We start from the raw sequence: 20,457 nt of genomic DNA on the forward strand, positions 1-20,457 counted from the left end.
CTGCCTCAGTTGTCTCTTTAATAGATGAGTTTGTATTGGAATTTGAGAGACCATGCAATGATTCAATAGATTAATTAAAGACCCATTAGGGGGAGAAGAAATACTTGGAAACCTGCAAAACTATATGTTTATTTTCATAAACAAGAATTTTTATCCAATGCATGTTAGCCATTTTACCATACCTTGGAGAAATTACCATTACTGTCATTGTTGATTATAGGAAGTTTCTAATGTTGATTAGCTACACAGTCTAAAGAGATTTGGCTTTGGAAATGCAGATGCCTCCTTTGCTGTGGAGATTTGCTTTTTTAGTCTTATTTAACAAACACAGAAGGTCAACTGCAGGAGAGGTGCAATACTGTCTTCTCTTTAGTTAGTGTCTCAAATCACATGTATTTTGTTATTACATATCAAGATCAAGAAGGCAAAAATATTGTATTTAATGGATTTTGTTTCTCAAACATGAAGGGAAAAATATCAAAACCACTTTAGTCAATAGAATGAAAGCAGTGATATTCCACAAACTGAAGCAGAATTTTAGCCAATATCTTTGTAAAATTGTAAAGTTATTCTATAGCTGTATCTATATAAAATGTGTAATGTGTGTAAGTTATTCTTTGTTTTTAAGTGTATATTTATCATAACAAAATTTCTAAACCTATGTCACTCTAATATCATTTCATAAAAGAAAAAACAATGATTTAAAAATATATATCTAAAATGTTTACCAACTAAACATGTATATGAAGATATACAAATTGCTTTCTTTATATAATGAAGTTTAATATACATGTCAAATAGAAACAGAATAATCTTTTAATGTGTTAAATTTCTACATGGTTTAAATCAAAAGGTTTCTATTGCATTTGTGAAAAATGTCATACAAAGAATTAATACATGAACTATTAGCAACACAACATCATAAACAAACAATATACCATCCAGGCCCATTTTAATTTTAAAAACACAGATATATTTACTTAAAACATACAATGAACTTTTATGGTTTATAGTGAGCACTGACATAGAAGTAAAAACCTATATGCTCATAATTTGATCAAAAACAACAAGTTTCTTTACAAAGAGAAATTCTAAACATAAATCATATAAAAAACATGAGCTCAACTTAATCTTTACTTACTACATTGATAATCACCCATTATCATTGTACATATTAGAGATTTAAAGTGCAAGAAAAACATTGAAGCAAAAACACAGACTAGATTTTCTCCAAACTTCTTCTAAAATTGACTATAGTCATTCCCTTTTCTCATATGCCATTACATATGTGATACAACTCACTCAGTTATACTATGTGGTTTAAGCTGATGAGACTACAGATAATTCATTTGGTATCATTCATGGATTTAAGCTAGGTTGAATCAATGAAACTAGCTTCATTAAGTACCTCCTGATTTGATAGATGCTTTATGGTTATCCAGACATTTTAAAAGTCTTCCCTGATTCCACATATTCTACAGGATGGTATACTTCTTCATAAATGGTATTTTTCTTCCTTATCAACTTATGGGGACACACTTTCATTCTCCATCCAAGTCACTTAGACTTCATGGTGGGAAATATACTAATTTCATGTGGTAAGAACAAAAATCAGACTCATCCATATACCAGGATATTTTCTGCAAAGCAAAAATCTTATAGTATTTATCAAAAAATATATTTAATAACAAAAACTAAATAAACTAACCTTTTTTAAAAAAAATGGGTCTATTCTAGGATATCACATGCACACAAGGAAGCTACAAAGCTTCTGCTCTGAATTTCAACACTAGACAGCCAGTGGTCTAGTTGTGTTCTATTTGTAGTGAACTGGCTGCTTGTTAGCAGAGTCCTCTTTACATTTATGTAAATCACACACAAGCAGTAATGACCTTCTGACAGAACCTGTGTTTGTATGAAACATTCTGTTCCTAATGTATATGGTACATAAGAGTGATGACAAAATAACTAAAAATCTGTATGTAGTTGTTTTAGGAAAACAGGACTAAATATCTATTTAGCCCTCTCTTGAATAAAGTTTTCATTAAAACAGTCATAACTTCCTTATTTTGAGAAGATTTTCATATCTCTGAAAGTCTTTGGGAACCGTCTTAAAGCACCATGATATATGTAATTTATTAGCATTTCTTTCTCGTGTGTTTTTATGCATTCTCTCAAAGGAGACTTACTCTATTAACAACTCTGTGCCTGAAGAGGCGTTTGCAATATTTTAAAGTGTGAGAGTGCATCTGTACAAGTATGTGCTATTTATATATGTATATCCATACATATATAAATATATGCAGTCTATTTCTATTCAGATTGGCACAAGTTCAGATGTCATGCTTTCTGTTTAACAACTAATCTATTCTACTTTTTGAAATTTTGTTTTTGCTACATACTGAGAAAAAAAAATGAATGTATAGAGCAAATTCTGTAGGAGAGTCAGTAAATAAGATAAAGATGCCCTCCTGTTGTTCTGCAGCCACAATTTAAAAACACAAATGTTTCCCAGATGAATTAACGTCATCTTTTGTGAAGAAGGTAGTCATTTAGTGATATTTTCTTGGATATTGGTTTATCAGCTATAAGTTGGAAGAGTCAGTATGAATAACTTTATATTAGCATAGCTTCACAACTGTGAGCCTCCAGAGAGACCTGACTGCTGCAAGCCACACGCACATATAGGCTAGTTCTTCTTTTATAGACTAGAGCAGGGACTAACACTCAGCATGAGACAGAATGCACGGAGTATCATATGATTCTGGTATTCAAATATTCCCCAAAAACATAACCAAAAATGTTTTAATAAATTTAACTAAATGTTTAAAATTACAAATTTTGTTTTTAGTAAATAAAAAAGACACCCTTTGGCCATAGGAAAAAAAAAACGAGTAAAAAATTACCTTATGGTCATAGTACCATGTTTCATAACTAGAAGTCCATGAACTCTCAGTAGTTCATGGTGAAACATGTGAAACTAGAACAGGTGAAACATCTTTATGTTTTTAGTTAACTTCTCCTTTATTTGAAAAACTCCTAATGTTCCAATTCAACTAACAAACCACTTGTTTACAAATGTCATAAAACCAAATTAAGATTATTAAAAGAGTTCCATAAAATTAAAACTGAAATATATCATTAAAAATAATTACCTTAAAGCCTTTTATTGGTTATCACATAAAAGCTATAGAAATATCCATAGCCCCTTCTCTCTATAAAACAATACCCAAAGCCAAACCAAGATCTCTATTGCTCACTCACATAATGGCCTCAAATCTGTCAGTGACTCAATTTGTAGAGCTACTCTGAGGCCACCAAGAGCACCATTCCCACACACAAAGAAATTTCCACATTTGAAAGGTGAATTAACTTTCATTATTTATGTTAAAGTCATCTACAAAATGAGGCCCACAATTTTCATTCTCTGTGAATGATTTCTTCCATGGTTACACAGCAAATTTCAGTCATTTTTAAAAGTGATTAGTTGTTCATCCCCTCTAGCATATACACATACACAAGAGAAATATTACATCCCCACTTTTCAATTTTTTGCTCCAGTTATTGTGGACTATCACCTTCTTGAAATATAGTTAAAATGCCAAACTTGGGTTTTAATGTAAAATAACAGTGTTTTCCATTAAGATGATTCTGAAAAGTTTCTGCAAATCTAAGCTTTATAGTATGATGGAAAGGAAAAAAAAGAGACACAGAATATCTATATTAAAAAAGGAAAAGAGAAAGAAAAAACTCATTCAAGAAAGAAAAGAGAAAGAATCACCTTGACAATTAGTTATTATTTATTATATTTAATATCTTATTTTTATAAATGATTTTAAATAGTTAACCCCAGGCCCAGTAACAGTATGGGAATTTAACATTAAAAAAAACACGTAATCTATGTCCCTAGCAGCACAAGATTATTGCGTGTAGCCTATGGTACTTTTATTGTCCCATCTGAAAAATACGCCTATGAGTAGACAGCACAGTCTAGATTTTAAACTAGAAATATAGCGTCCCATTTATAATTTATTCTCCCAGATTAATATACTCTTATATCATTGTCTCTTTCCAATACTGTTACATTATGGTGTCTGCTTCTACTTCCTATTTGTGGAAAGTATTAAAATAGCTGCTAGAAAAAATACATCCATTTTCTATAGCATTATTCAGTACTTCATATAACTACTCTGACTCCAAATGGTTGGTTATATAATCTGGTGGAGAAAATATTTTAAATTTATGATCAGTAATGAATTATATGAAAGCACTAGCAATTTAAATTTATAATTTCTACATAACAAAATATTCTTTAACATTACAAAAATATATTAATTCTATATTTAAGGAAAACCTGCCTTATCTCTTGAGAATTAAAAAACAAACTAATACAACCATGCTTTTCTCCATATAAACCTAAAAAGGCAATCGTGAGTAAATATAATCAGTCCACAAACTAGTAATTGGAACTAGTTTCATTATGATAATTTTATAACTTTTTTCCCAACAATTTCCATCAGATAACTTCTAATTATACAAAAAGGAATCTTCTAGAAAATCTAAATATAACTGGCTTGAAAATAAATATTTGCTGATATCCTTAGGGACAAAATATGGCAAGGCAATCCTAATAGAAATAAGGCAAAAAGCAAGTGAAATTGAGTAGTGACAGATTCTTCATAAGCCTACATTTTCCTTTTATAAAAAATGGGAGCAAATTCAATCTTTGGAACAGCCAATATTGAGTTCCCTAACATGAGGAAGAAGAGAGGTATATTACTGGTAAAGGTAGATTGGGTCACTGAAAATCCATACAATGCCAGAATTTGCAAACCATCAATCTAGGCTCAGTAATATAACTGGATGTTCTTTTATAATTCCTTCCTGAGTTATGTGTTATGAAAGCCACAAGGATTAAAACCTGAAGCTCTTAAGGGAGGAATATGACAATATTAATCACTAATACACTGAATGAATACTTCCTCCTTCCAAAATGAATACCTTGCCTTCTTTTTAATTCTATTAAGGTGGATTTTGGCTAAGGAGGAAGAAAGAATGGAATGTCAACAGTCATGGAAACATTTTAATCTACTGCCATTTCCAAATTATCTCTGAAACTAAATCATAAATTGTTTATTCAGGAGTTTATTGCTTTAAAAAATAGTACATGTTTTCCTATTATCATTTAAAATTCTATGCCTTCTTAGACAAGTGCTTTAGCATAGGCTGCCATCAAATATTCTCACTTCTAAATTTTTAAAAAATATGTACAATAGGAGTAATTCCATTCTTTTTCATCCTTTACAAAAAACAAATACTCAGCTGTCTTCCAGGTCAAATTCTCCTCTATCTAAATCTCTCAATTTTCTAAATGATTTCTAAAAACACATCCCATAATGAGAAGTCACTCTCCTTTAGTAGCTATTCAAAGTTATCTGGTCTTTCCAATAGGTCTCTAATTTTTAAATTCAGTAGGTAGTTTTCAACCATATTGTCACATTATGTTTAGCGAGGACTATATACTTATTATTCAAGTATTATAGCCCTTCATTTTCTTATAATCAATACACTCTCTTTTTTAAAATCATCTATGCTACGACAGCATAGTCTTTGCTTTGTTCATTGTCCTCATTTTCTTGTGGACCAGTGATTTTTACTTCTGGCCTTGGTGGTCTTTCAGGGTCTAAGTCAACCTGGAGGAAAACAGATTAAAACAAAATATTTAGCTCTTTAGTTTCAAAGATAATAAAACTTATAAGGAAAAAAATATTCAATGTTCCATTTAGTTATATAAATACTCAACTAAAAACAGTTCCTTAGGCTCCTTTGTGTTCTAGTCTCTCACCACCCACTGAACACACCAGTCTCAACACCACTTGTACAGAAGCCCTTTCTGGGACCATAACCCACTCTGTGCTTTAAGGGGAGCACATACTTATTTCCTGTGCTTCGGGCTTTATTTTTCTTGATGTTTTCTTTTATTTCCCTTTGAGCTTTTCAACAGCATATTTATATTTTTCATTTTCCCATTTTCAGAGAAAAGGGAAGAGAAGCATGTAGCAATTCTACCCTCATGTCTCATTAACCCAGTCCCATACTAGCTGTTCTTCTATTAGTTTTCTACACGAGCTTACAAATTCTTTGTGAATATGGTACAAAGTAGCATAAAATATCAAGCAGATAAGAGCAGGACAGGATATGAAAACACAGAGACAGCATTTCTCCAACAGCAGCCTTTGTCCTTGCCACTGGGGCTTCTCCTATGTTATTAATGATATTGTTTTATTTAGTCTGTCTTTCCCCACTAGTCTGAAAACCAAGAGGGTGAGATCAGGATTATGTGGTTCTCAAACTATGTTCCATGGAGTCCTGGAGGCTCCATTGCCCCCACAATGGTCACCTGTGTAGAGAGAACAGGACCAGCTCCAAGTCCCCCACCTTTACAGGCCTTGATTTATGTTCTAATAAAAACAAAAATTACCAAAACTATATCTTATTTCACATTCTCAAATAACTCTCATGAAGTCTCATGAAGTGTTTCAAATGGCATTTTGAACACAGTGCAAGAACAATAAATGCCAGTTGGTTATTGTGTATTTGTCATTTATTTCTTGCTGTTTCTTTCAATTTTACCACACTTTGTTTAAGAACTGTTATGTGGAACAAAATGTTATATAGTGAACTGAATTTTTAGTCATTTTATAAATAGAGAATCCTTTTGAAAAATTTTATTATTAATGTCTAATTTATAATTCATAGAAATCTGGCTTTTCATGTAATTGGTTTGCTTAGAGTACCTATACTAATACAAATAGTATAAAAACAAAATATATTATCATTATTAGAGAGATGGGTCAAAAAAGAGTGAATCTTTTGAGTGTAACTGCTCTGTCTTAGGTGTGTGCATAGTCCTTAAAATTCCTAACTAGTCATGTATCAGGCACTTGTTCATTTGATTCCCAATACATACCATCGATATACTAGTATACTTCTAATACTTATTCTTCAAATTATATAACCTTGATTTTACTGATACCCAATTCCTATGAAAAGCTTATTTTTTTAAATTAATTTTATGGGATGGTTTTATAGGTTTCACATTTATAAAAACCTATTTGGGTCATAGCATTAAATAAAGCGAGGCTACTGAAATATGCATACTTGGATTTACTATCTAGGTCCCACATAAAATTTTACTTTGATTTTATGCTATAAGCATTCATCAAAGGCTACTATAATAACAAAGAACTTCATGACAGTTGGCATTATTGTGTTTTCTATATGAGTCCCCAGACAAGAGATGTTTCTTCCTTTGAGAAACATTTATTTTTTCTTTTGCCTTCCTTGAGAAATTAATTTTGTTTCCTTATGGAGATAAAAGGAATCATGTAATTGACTGAATTCTTTTTTTTAATTTAGCTACAAACAACTTTAGAATAGAAATTTTAGCTAAATTTTAATAACCATGTAGAACTACATATGGGAAATTTCTTATAGAATAGGGCCATGACTATCTCACTCTGAGACAAGATGAGAGACACATTGAGTGTTTTCATTTAGTTGTTAAGAATGTTTTTGCAGCCTGGCAGGTGTGGCTCAGTGACTGAACATTGACTTATGACCCAGAAAGTGATGATTCATTTCCTGGTCAGGGCACATGCCCAGGTTGGGAGCTCCGGGGACAAGCAGGAGGCAACTGATCAATGATTCTTTCTCATCATTGATGTTTCTCTCTTTCCCTCCCCCTTTCATTCTGAAATCAATATGTATATCCTATCTAATAAAGGGGGAATATGCTAATAGACCATCACTACCTCACAAAGATGGTGGTGCCCACAGCCACAAGATGGCAGCGCCCAGTCCCCTTAGTCCTCCAGGCACCCTGGGCTGGCCCGAGATGCAGGCAAGCCTCTGATGGTGGCTTCCCAGCTGATGACTGAGGCACAGGCAAACCTAGGATGTCAGCTGCCCAGCCATCCAGGGTGAGGCATAGGCAAGCATCAGATGGCACTGACTAGCTTCCCTGAGCTGCCCAAAACTCAGGTAACCAGGGCCAGCCAAGGCTTGCACTGCTGGCAGTGGTAGCAGCAGAGGTATGATCACCTCCTGCCCCTGAGGGCTCCCGGATTGTGAGAGGGGGCAGGCAGGCTGAGTGACACCACCCCCTCCAGTGCATGAATTTTCATGGGTCTCTAATATATATATCCTTCCTATCTAATAAAAGATTGATATGCAAATTGACCGTACCTCTGCTGCACCCATAAGCCACACCCACCAGCCAATCAGGAGCAAGTATGCAAATTAACCCAACCAAGATAGCTGTGGCTACAGAGTAAACTTCCCTGGCAATGGAGGAAGCCAAGCTTCCCCACACACTCTGGCAGGCCCTGAACTCCACTCAAGGTTACAAAATTTCAATTGTAGAAGATAAATCCCAATACAAATGGCTGTGGCCACAGAACGAGCAGGAGGCTTAGGGGGTGTGGCTGGCCTGCAAACCACCACAGGTACCTTGCCTAGGTCACCCAATGCTCCAAGGGAACCCCCACCCTGATCCACAACACCCTTTAGGGCAAACCAGCTGCCCCCCACCTGAGCACCAGGCCTCTATCATATCTAATAAAAGAGTAATATGCAAATTGACCATCACTCCAACACACAATATGGCTGCCCCTATGTGGTCAAAGATGGCTGCCCCTATGTGGACACAAGATGGCCACTATAAGATAGACAGCAGGGGAGGGCAGTTGGGAAGAACCAGGCCTATAAGGTAGGGCAGTTAAAGGCAATCAACCTGCAGTTAGGATTGACCAGGCAGGCAGAGAAGGGAAGTTGGGGGCGACCAGGCCTGCAGGGAAGGGCAGTTGGGGGGGGGGGGGGGACCCAGGCCTGCAGGGGAGGGCAGTTAGGGGCAATCAGGCTGGCAGAGGAGCAGTTAGGCATCAATTAGGCTAGCAGGGGTGTGGTTAGGGGGTGATCAGTCTGGCAGGCAGAAGTGGTTAGGGGAAATCAGGAAGGCAGGCATGCAAGCAATTGGGAGCCAGCAGTCCTGGATTGTAAGAGGGGTCCCAGATTGGAGAGGATGCAGGCTGCTGGGCTGAAGGATTCCCCCTCCCCCCACCATGCATGAATTTTGTGCAATGGGCCTCTAATCTGTGTGTGTGTGTCTGTGTGTGTGTGTGTGTGCTTAAAGAAGTTTTTACATAAGCCGTACAGTAGATTATATCTAACTCTGTACTAGTTACTGAAACCTGGCTACAAAAACATTTTGAATTTTACCATTACTAAACTTGGCCTCTCTAAGAAAGATCAAACATAAATCATTAATAAGTAATCAAGAAGACCCCATTCACTATACTGGGTTGTAAGGGATGAACAGACCAAGGCCTATGTTAGAGGCTACAGCTTTGAGGAAGGTGGGCCTTGAGCTGATGGATAGACAGGAAAGAAAGGCATAAGCATAACAGCAGATGGTGAGAATGCTGTGGAGTATAGAGCCTCTTATACTATGAGACTCGACTTTAGCCTGTTCAACAGCATCTAAGTTAATCTACCCTATTGAGTTTCATGTGATTCTATGGAAGAATTCCAGGACTTGAGAATATCCTGCTCCAGGGATGTGGTGGAAAAATAGGCTGGGAAGGAGGCTTCAGCACATATTCCTTCACCCTCACTGCATAATGAATAGAAATATATATTATTAAGTGCCTGGGATATTGTGGACTTAATCCATTTAAAGTGGGCTAACCAAATTAAAGTTTAATATTTCTAGAGAACAAAGAAACACACATAATAGAGATGATGTTCTTGATTTGATTAAACCAGTGGTCACCAACCTTTCAGACCTCGCATACCATCAATGGACATTATTTTGAAGAAGAAAGAGTTGAACCATGAATTCCTATATCCTATCAGATAAGTGGTTGACAGTTCTTTTTTTAATATGTATGTATGTATGTATGTATGTCATTACCTATTTTTTAGAAAGAGGGGAAGGGAGAGGAAGAGAGAGATAGAAGCATCAATGAAAGAGAAACATTGATGAGCTGTCTCTTGCACACTGCTACTGGGGATCAAGCCACAACCAGGACATATGCCCTGATCTGGAATCAAACTGGTGATTTCTCAGTGCATGAGATGATGCTCAACCAACTGAGCCACAATGGCTGAACAACAGTCCTTCTTAACTTATTGAAATAATATAGTGAAATAAATAGTATTGGATCTTTCCTTACTCTACAAGTAATTTCAATGCAAGTCTTAAATGCATGAATAATTCCCTAATTGCATACACACACACACACACACACACACACACACACACACACACGAGAGCAAAAGCAATAGAAGTACCTCCTCTTGTCCACTGCCAGCTCCTTGAGACTTTATTTCCTCAGCCACTGCTTCCTGAAGCTCATTACTGACCGGATCCATTTCCTCGCCATTTTCTTCATCAGTGCCTCCATTAACACGAGTGGTTCTTCCCTGCTCCTCCACATGCCCCGGCATCTCCTCTTCTGTAGCCTCCCCATCTCCTTCCTCTTCAACTTCACCATTCATTCCTGAAAACTCTTCTTTCTTTTCTGCATCCTTGCTTTCCTTCTCTCCATCTTCTTCCTCATCTACTATTTCTGCTGGCCTCTGATGGATCAAAAGAAATAATGGGTAACAGTAAGAAGTACAATAGTTATTTTCTACACATTCTAATCATTAATAGTTATGTTATAGTCAAGTAATACTTCCTTACATTTACATAGTACTTTAATGTATGTAATGTGTTAACCTTTACTGCTGCCTATTGAATGTCACTCTTCACAAATATATTCTCATTTAATCCTCATGATAATCCTGTGAAGTTGGTCTTATTCCTATTTTACAGGTGAGAAAACTAAGATAAAAAGAGATCAAATATCTAGCCTAAGGTCCCACTGTTTATAAATGGAACGGCCAGAATTAGATCTAAGCATGTAATTCCAGAACCAATGCTATTAATACCCATGGCAGAAATGAAACCACACTGCAGGGTCCATGGCTGATGTCCAGTGGAGTGGCTGGCCCTGAGGAGGAGGTGAGGGAAATTCTCTGAGGAGATAATAACATACTCACCACTTACTGCCTAGTGTGCATTCATATCTCTAAATACAAAAAAGGCAATGTTGATGGCACCAGAATGTGAATCCACCAGGTTTTCTAACGAGCTTCAGACACTTTATACACAATGCCCAATGAAGTTGACAGTATACCTCCAATATCAACAATGACTGTTATGTAGATATGAGACTAAGAAGCTTTTAGTCCCTTCTGAAAAAAGTAATAAATGCTCAAGTATTTTATAAAGTCTAGTTAGGCATTTTTACTGTTATTTGGATACATGTAAGCCTGCTTTAAAAGAGAGCAGAAGGCTGAATTCTAGAGCCAAGACTTTGGAGAGAGAACGACTTGGGATAAAGTCCTGGCCAGGCTCTTACTGGCTTTACCTAACTTCTGTGAGTTTCAGATTCCTACTTATAAAATGGAAATATAATAACACTTCCATGGGGATCAAATGAAATAAGTTGTATATAGTGCCTGGCACATCACAAATCCTAAAAAAAAAAAAATTATATCCCTTCCCATTTGTTATAATACACTCTTTCCTAAAGCTATCTTATTTCTGAATTGCCTCCAATAAAATGTGTGCATTTTGTGTGTTTCTTTTTTAAAGTGTAGGTAGGAAAAAAACTCAGAATGTTAGGACCTCAGACCTGCCTCTTTCTCACTGTGTAGGGTTGTACTAAATACTCTGCCATCTGTTACTTGAAGGTTTGAGGCACAATGAACCCTGACCTCCCTTCCAGCTCTGGAAGTCTGTTCTCCTCTTAGTGCCAAAAGACTACTTATAGGACAATTTACACAATAAGTGAACACAAGCTTTCAGTTTCTGAAGTGAAGATAGTAATAAATGAGGACGGGTAGATTAAAGTTCAGGACAAATTCCACACTACATTATTTTGAAGAAGAAAGAGTTGAACCGTGAATTCCTATATTCTATCAAAAATAAAGACTCAAATTTAATTACATGACATCAAAGATGCACTTTTTAAATGAAAGAAAAAATAGTTGATTTTGAGAAGATAGTACAGAAAACAGTGTTTATCATCATGCAGACTAATAGTACACTGAGGCTGTGTCTTTCAAATTTTCATCCGGATGCCTAATGTGAACCAGCATCAGCAGGGTCCTAGCTAGCCACACCGAAGCATGCTGCCCAGGGCAGGGCCCTTGAGAAGGCCAATCCAGAAACTGGGGTGGAAGGGAGTAGATGGGTCAGGTGGCTTGAAAAGGGAAGAGGTTCATGAAATGTAACCACAGGGCTTGCTAAGGAATTCTGGGTTTTATGTATTAAGACCAAAATAAATAAAGGTGAGGAAAAAAAAAACCAAGTTCCAAAAGAGAAAACAGTATGTTCCCATCTCCACACCCATGTCCCACCCTCTCTCTAGAACAAATGTGGCAAAGCCTTGAGGGGGATACACCTGAAGTGCGGGGGGTGGGGGAATGGCTTTCCCAATAAGACACTAAGTCAGAGAGGGGACTTCAGACTGGGGAGAGCTGAATGAGGACCAAGTCTGAGAAACACTCTGGTGGCTCTCCACACACATGTCAGAGGAGGCCAGGACAAGGCCTGGGGAGAGCATATTCCTTTCCTGGTGGTTCTGGGAGATTTAGGGAGATACTCACCATGGGACCCTGCCAGACATTTGGGGGCTCTCATCACAATGAGTCGAGCAAGTGGACATAGAGCACTGGTTTTCACTAAGCGGTACTGCAGATACTGGGCATTCAGAGACAAACAGAGTCTGTGACAGCAAAAAGCTCAGAGCAGTACGGAAACAATCATGCTATGACAGGGCATGAGGAGAGAAGCAATAAGAGTGTATGGCAGGAAAGGGATATCCAAGGTGGGGTGTGGCAGCCTGTGGCCAGGTGTCACATGGCTAGTCACTGAGACATCCAAAACCTGGTGCCAGTGGTGTTTGTGGGTAAAGATAACAGACAAGAGGCACACCCGTCACCTGTCTGTGCCAAAGGACATGTTCAGTAATTATGCATTCATCATTCTATATAACCTTCACAGTGACCCTACTAAGCACACTTGGTATACCCATTTTATTATAAGGAATCACGCACCACTTCTAACATCACACCCGGGTAAGCAAGTAGGGCTAGGATTTGACCCCAAGGTGATCTTGCCCTAAAGTTCTGGTATTTATTCTCCCTTAAACAAACCACATAGATAATGCTGCTTTAAGCACACTCAAGTGTACAGTGGAACCTCAGTTCTCGAACTTAATTCATCCCAGAAGGCTTTTCAAGAGGATTTATTTGAAAACCGAATCATTTTTCCCATTAGAAATAATGTAATTGAATTAATCTGTTCCAGACCCTCAAATGATTCCCTGTTTTAGCCTTCCTTATATACAGTACATGTCTTATGTATTATTTAATCTATAAATAAATACTTCTTTTCTTAAATTTATGGAACCAGCCCCCTCCCTACTAGCCTTAAAGGAATCACATTCAGCATTGTTCCAGGGGTGTCTTTCAGGTCAGCATGGAGCATCTTTGCTTGCTCACATGTCATTGCCTCCCAAAGGCTGTCTGTCACTGGCTATCTGCTTTTGTTTATCCAAACCAGCACAGTTTTTCTACCTCTTCAATTGCCTGTGATCACTGCTTCTTTCACACCCTTAGCGACATTAGCACTTCTGATGGCCTCTTTATGCTTTCCAATTGTGCTAATCCTTGACTCCCAGGCAACAAAAGTGTTCTCTCCTTTGTTTGTTGCCTGAGAGATGCTTTTTGTGGTGCTGAGGCATCAGCATGAAAGGGCTATCAGTTAGACAACTGACCTCTGGTTGGACAACCAAGACATTTTTTCTGAGAACCGAATTGTTCGAGATGGGAGACATTTGAGAAACAAGGTTTGGCTATACTTGCAATGGTCAGCCTGACATCTGCAGCAGGCAGCATTACTTTTCCTGTTTAAAGAATTTCCAACCTGAGAACAAAACATCTCTGGATTTCTGTTGAATATTTATGGTGTGATAGAGGGAGGAAACACTGTAGAGTTTGTTAGGCAGAGTACCTGAAGCAGTACATTCAAAAATCCAGAAATACTATAGCACTAATGGCCAATCAGAGATTCCATTTTAAATTATCTCTGAGAATTGGATAATTATAAAGCACTCTCCTAAAATTTTTATAATCCCTACTGTGCCTAAAGTTCCCTATTCAGAGCAAATTTGGGTTTTGATTTAAAGAGAAGTTATATATTATGTTCTAAAAAAAAAAAAAAATCAGTAATAATAACAGGGGGAAAACCCCCCAAAAACCTCAAAATGTACTGTAACCATTTAGAAATGTGGATATGTTCCCTGACTCTCTGGGAATATATTACACAGGTTTACTAAAGTCTGTTTAGGTGATTGCCTTCTGTCTAACTGGAGAAAAGTCTGTTTTCCTTTCTTGACATCTAAATCTATACCTGTAAGTTGCAAAACAATTGTGTGTTGATTTTTAGTTTTGTATTTTCCCACTTACCCTTTTCTTCAATCCCAATTCCCAAACACATATACCTTTTTTCTCCTTTTAATTCAAAAGGCTGGTGAATACCCTAATCTCTTTTTAAGGAGAAGGAAACACCAAGCCCCTAATTCCAGCTCTGTTCTCTTTGCTATTATAACCACCACCACTAACAAGCAGGATTATGCTTTCATCCCATTATTTGTATTAAACTTCCCCAGAACAGCTATTTCAGTAGTCATCAAATGAATCCACATCTGGTTAGCTCAGCTTTAAGAAATGCAAGATTATGGTGCTGAAATATCATTTTGATCAATTTAAATAAGACAGTAACATTCGTTAAAAGGCTTATAATTCTTTAAAATATCCTGAGTGTAAAACAAAATTTATTATTACCATGACACTACAATTCAGGGCAAAAAAAAAAATTCTTCTATGACAGATCTGTAATGAATAAATGAAAAGCAATGTGCTTTTTGGTGTAATCTCCTTTGAAGTAGGCATTAAATTATTAAAGGTGTTTCCAGTGTATACATCAATCAAACTATCCCCAGAAGGAACACTGATTTTTACACGCATGCACACATACACACAGATAAAATCTATACCATCATGGGGCCTGCAAAGAAGAAAAAGAGCCCTCCTATAAAAGGGAGGGTGCCCTTTGGGGGAGGGAGCTATTCTTTAGGGTAAAAAAAAATACAAGAGGCAAAGTGAGTGAGTTGCTCACTTCCTCAATCCCCTTTCCTTCTTCTCTTGCTATAGAAAAACTTGTGTGTGTTTTTTTTTACCTTTTAACAAAAATATATTTTATTGATTTTTTTACAGAAAGGAAGGTAGAGGGATAGAGAGTTAAAAACAATGATGAGAGAGAAACATTGATCAGCTGCCTCCTAACACTCCCTACTGGGTATGTGCCCACAACCAAGCTATATGCCCTTGACCAGAATCGAACCTGGGACCTTTCAGTCCGCAGGCTGACACTCTATCCACTGAGCCAAACCGGTTTCGGCTAGAAAAACTTTTGAACCTAGTAACCCTCCCACAACCCAGAAGTGTCATCCAACCCTGATAGTGGGACTCTCACATAGGAGAATTTACCTAGGTAAATGGGATTCTTTGGAGGCCACCAGCAAATCTAAACTTCTCTCATCTCAAAGCTAAAACAACTGTCCTGAGAGTCAGGCTATCAGCTAAAGAGCTATATGTGCAAAGCCAGATACAGACAGTCACATATTGTATGATTTAATTTATATAAAACATTCAGATGGGTAAATCTATAAGAGAAAAGGCAGATCAGTGGTTGCTAGGCTTGGGGAGAAGGGAGAGGGATGAATGGAGATTGACAGCTTAATAGGTCCTAGGTTTCCTTTTGGGTGATGAAAATGTATTGGAACCTTCCTATTTAATTTCTTCAAAATCCCCAGGTAGTTCTCAGTCTCCTCCCATTTAGGTGAACCAGCCTGATTGCCTGGCAAAGTGAGACAGTCACAGCTGGAAAGACACCAGTCTCTGCTCATCAAGTAAGAGATGCCATATGCCAGCAGCCTATGTTCTACTCCCTCTCAAGGAACGTTATGAATATTCTGATAATGTTAATAGTTTAGATAGAGAAAAGTAATCACAGCAACCAAAAGGGGGGCATTAGTTGGGGAGTGCGAGGAGAAAGGAGCAGGGGTAAAAGCAAGAACTTGCAAATTAAGTTTGAGGGAGTGAAGGAGGAGGAAGAGAAATAAGAAGGAAGACCCCTTGCAGTAAAGGGAAGCAGAGCTCCCATGCATGACTTCACCTCTCCTCTCTGTAGAAGCTAGTTCTCATGTGATTCCAAGAGACTGTGTTTATATCCGAAGAAGATCCCTCAGTTGGGGAGGGGTGCTCTGGACAGGATTTATGTCTTCTGAGGTTTTCTTCAATGGGAACATCAACTGGCAATGTAAAATATATACTGCACAGGATGAGGCATCTATGGTCTGGTGGTTACAGCTTCAGGACAGAATTCACCTCACCTGATCTCAGAGTGCCCTTTGGAACTTGAGGATTATAATAATGACCTCACAGGGCTGTAGTAAGGCCCAAATGATATCCTATACATAAAAGACCATTATAAGCTGAGCAAGCCATATCTGTCTATAATAATAAAAGCATTATACAAATCGACTGGATGATCAAACAGCGGAACGACCATCCAGATGACCTTCTGGACAAAGTCGAGGCTGCAAAGGCCTACTCTTGCATGAATTTCTGCATCAGGCCTCTAGTCTATCTATATACTGTGGTCCTACTAGTAGTTTATAATCTGGTCACCATGGAAACCACTCACCTAATCAGCCCCACCCCTAATATATGACTAATGGGCTAATGATGCGAAGGACATGGCTGGACTGAGCTGGGTTCCATGTCTTGCTTTTCCCCTTTCTATTAATGGCTGGTCATCTTTCTTACAGACTTACACTTTAAAAGCTGACACTGTTCCCTATTATTTTTTTGGCTTCTTAGGCTGCATCAAATCAGAGACGAACCCCTTTTTCTCACTGTTTAGGGTTAAACTGTATCCTCTCAAAGTTTATATGTTGAAGTCCTAACTCCTGGTAAGGAACTCATAATGTGACTTTAAAGAGGTAATTACATCAAGAATGAGGTTATTGGAGGGGGCCCCAATCCAATATGACTGATGTCCCTATAAGAAAGCAAGATTAGAACACAGACACATGTGGAGTAAAGACATGTGAAGACACAGGAAGAAGATGCCATCTACAAGCCAGAGACAGATCTTAGAAGAAAGCTATAATAACATCTTAATCTCAGACTCCTAGTCTCCAGGACTATGAGAAAATAAATTTCCACTGTTTAAGCCACCCAGTCAGAGGTATTTTGTTATGGCAGGCCTTCAAACACCATTATCTTCTCCTCACACATTCATATTTATGTGCATATTATTTCCTCTATCTTCCTTTGTCTTCTCTCCCGTTTCCTTTTCTTAAAAAGTCCTTTGTGCTGAAACCGGTTTGGCTCAGAGGATAGAGCATCGGTCTGCAAACTGAAAGGTCCCAAGTTCGATTCTGGTCAGGGCATGTACCTTGATTGCGGGCACATCCCCGGTAATGGGTGTGCAAAGACGCAGCTGATCAATGTTTCTCTCTCATCGATGTTTCTAACTCTCTATCCCTCTCTCTTCCTCTCTGTAAAAAGTCAATAAAACATATTATATAAAATAAAAAAAAGCCCTTTGTCCCAGTCTAGGGAAGTCAGGTTCATCATAAAGGAAGAGGGCTGACTGGTGTGACAGAGAAGGAAGGGCAACCCAGCCCTGCATTCTGAGAAAGCAATCTTCAGGGAGAGGCAGGGGGAGGGCATGTCCTCTGTGGAGGAAGTGGAAAGAATCCTGGCCGATCTCCTTGCACCATACTTATTATTCATTCTGTTCCCTATACATGGCCCAGAAAGCTCTCCTCCTCTGCGTTAAACATTTTACCCTCCCAGGCTTCCTGGTTTCCTCAGTCAATTGTGCCATCACCACGCCTATCAAATTTCTTTTGAACACTCTAATCACAGTGTGCACTTTTTCTCTGTTTAGGTGTGATATGAAAATAGTGAACATGAATTGCTATCAAGTAGAATCTCTAACAATGTCTGGAATAATTATGGAATGGGGAAAATCAGCCTTGTCTCAATGGAAGTTTCTAGAGACAAAGCTCTTTAAAAAAAATGTTTTTTATTGAATTTAGAGAGAGGGAAGAGAGAGGGAGACAGAAACATCTATCAGCTGCCTCCTGCACTGGGGATCAAGCCTGAAACCTGGGCATGTGTCCTCAACAGGAATCAGACAAGGGACCTTTTGATGCATGGGACAACATTCAACCCACTGAACCAAATCTGCCAGGGCAAGAGTCAGGGCTCTTTCTTATCCCATCACCATATTTACTATAATATTGTATTATCACTATATGTCCATCACCATATTTATTAAAATATTGTATTATCAGTTGTCTTAAATTAAACACAAATGTGTCTCTCACAGATAAAAGCCAGCATCATATGTGCCCTCAGGAAAGTGGATGATAATGAGAGGCTCACATTTATTGGATATTCTACAGATACCTGGTATTATGACCCATGCACCTCAGATGCACAATTATATTTAAAATAACCTTATAATCATTTGAGGTAAACACTATTATCAATGTTTTCAGATAAAGAAAAAAAGTATACAGATTTAGGTACACTTGTCCAAAATCTCAGGTGTATCCAAAAAAGAGGAAATATTTTTTGACCACTAGATTGTTAAGCTATTTTCCCAAGATAACGTAAAGAGCAATACCCCAAACTCAGTATGATGCTAATAGTTACTTCTAGCCTAGTGTTCTCTAAGTCAGTGCTTCTCCATCACCTGGGATCTTGTTAAATGCAGATGCTAAGCCAGCATTTCCGAGGCTCTGCATTTCTAACAGATCCCCAGATAACCCTGGTAAGCCTCTACACCACCTATAAAATAAGACATTCATAAATATACAACTTCAAAACAGCATTTTTGATTAAAATTCCTAATTACAGTAATGCCTTGAAATAATCTCTCTTTAAATAAAGATTGTACTTTTATCTTAAAAAAAACATCAATTTTATTGAAAGCTGGAAAAAAGTAAGATTGACTGTTAACAGAATGATGTTTAGACATAAAGACAGGGTTACTAGATTTATTCTAAGTTTATCCCCATGCCACTGTTTATTAAGAGTCATGTTATAAAACAGAAACACATTATTGCAAAAGTAATACATTAGGAAGATATTTTTACCTATGCTTAAAGTCTTTTGCCCTGCCACATCAAATTTTGGTCAGTTTGTGACTAAAATTTAAAGAGAACCAGTTTTAAGGAAGAAATTGTTTCTCCAGGGAGTACAACTATCCATCCTGAAACTTCAGGAGTAGCTCATGTCCATGAGTAATTATGGAATACTATATTCTTTAGAAAGCACAATTCTTGTGCTCCACTGGAGACAAGAAAGGGTATTCATTATATTTTACTCTATATATTCACTAAGTTGAAGTACATTATGTGAAACCATGATCTCAGAAGTCACCCAGGTGATCCCAGCCCCACAGCCTCTCTACCATCAAGGACATCAGAGCACAACCAGATTAACATCCATAGTACACACATAGGTGCAATTACAAATTATATGTGCCCTTCAACATAGAGGTGTTGGTAAGACCTCTGTGAGGTCTTTTCTCTTTCTGAGACTTTTATCTTTTAAAATCCACATTATCAAGAAACTAAGATGGCGGCATCAGTAAACACCTGAACTTGCTGCAGCGCACAACCACTTCAAAACTACAACTAAAAGACAAAGCGGACATCATCCAGAACCAGAGGAAGGCTGGCTAAGTGGAAATTCTACAATTAGAAGGGAAGAGAAAAGCACACTGAGACTCAGAGGAGCTGCAGAAGGCAGAGGTACTGAGGCATATTTGCAAAGAGGATTGGCAACTGAGTACACAGCTGGCTTTTTCAATCCGCAGGGAGACACAAGCTCCCAAGTGCTCTGAACTCCAGTTCCAGGTGAGACTCTGGGGACCCAGAATCATGCAGGGAGAAATTGGATTGTCTGGTAGCAGGCAGAACTTGAGGACAACTTTCTCTCAGAGGTTCTTAAAGTGACTACCAAGGAACACTAAGACCCAGAAACCTCTTAGGGCAGGGCTAATGAGAAGCTGTTGCAGTTTGTTCTGCCCTGAGACTCTGCCCCATCCAAGCTGAGTTCAGAGGCTTTTGCATATGAATGGCCTGATCCTTTGAAATCTAAATTTACCTAACAAATTGCAGCTGAGTCAGAAAGACCCAGAACATCCAAAAGAACGCCCAAGGCTTTGCAGTAGCTTGTATTGCTTAACAGCCT

The 20,457-nt window shown here is 37.8% G+C and overlaps 1 protein-coding gene across 1 annotated transcript in view; it reads right to left on the reverse strand.

Moving 5' to 3' along the window:
- Positions 1–987: 987 nt before the first annotated feature.
- The window catches only part of DCDC2 (doublecortin domain containing 2), a 172,332-nt gene continuing 152,862 nt past the window's right edge, over positions 988–20,457 (reverse strand). Inside the window, exons 9-10 of the mRNA XM_036447028.2 lie at positions 10,354–10,641; positions 988–5,693 (exon numbers count right to left, since the gene is read on the reverse strand). Of these exons, the coding sequence (XP_036302921.1) occupies positions 5,589–5,693; positions 10,354–10,641 (393 nt within the window). The 3' untranslated portion in view covers positions 988–5,588. The remainder of the gene's footprint in view (positions 5,694–10,353; positions 10,642–20,457) is intronic.

Source organism: Pipistrellus kuhlii, unplaced genomic scaffold (genome assembly GCF_014108245.1).
Source record: "Pipistrellus kuhlii isolate mPipKuh1 unplaced genomic scaffold, mPipKuh1.p scaffold_m20_p_2, whole genome shotgun sequence".
Lineage (NCBI taxonomy): Eukaryota > Metazoa > Chordata > Mammalia > Chiroptera > Vespertilionidae > Pipistrellus > Pipistrellus kuhlii.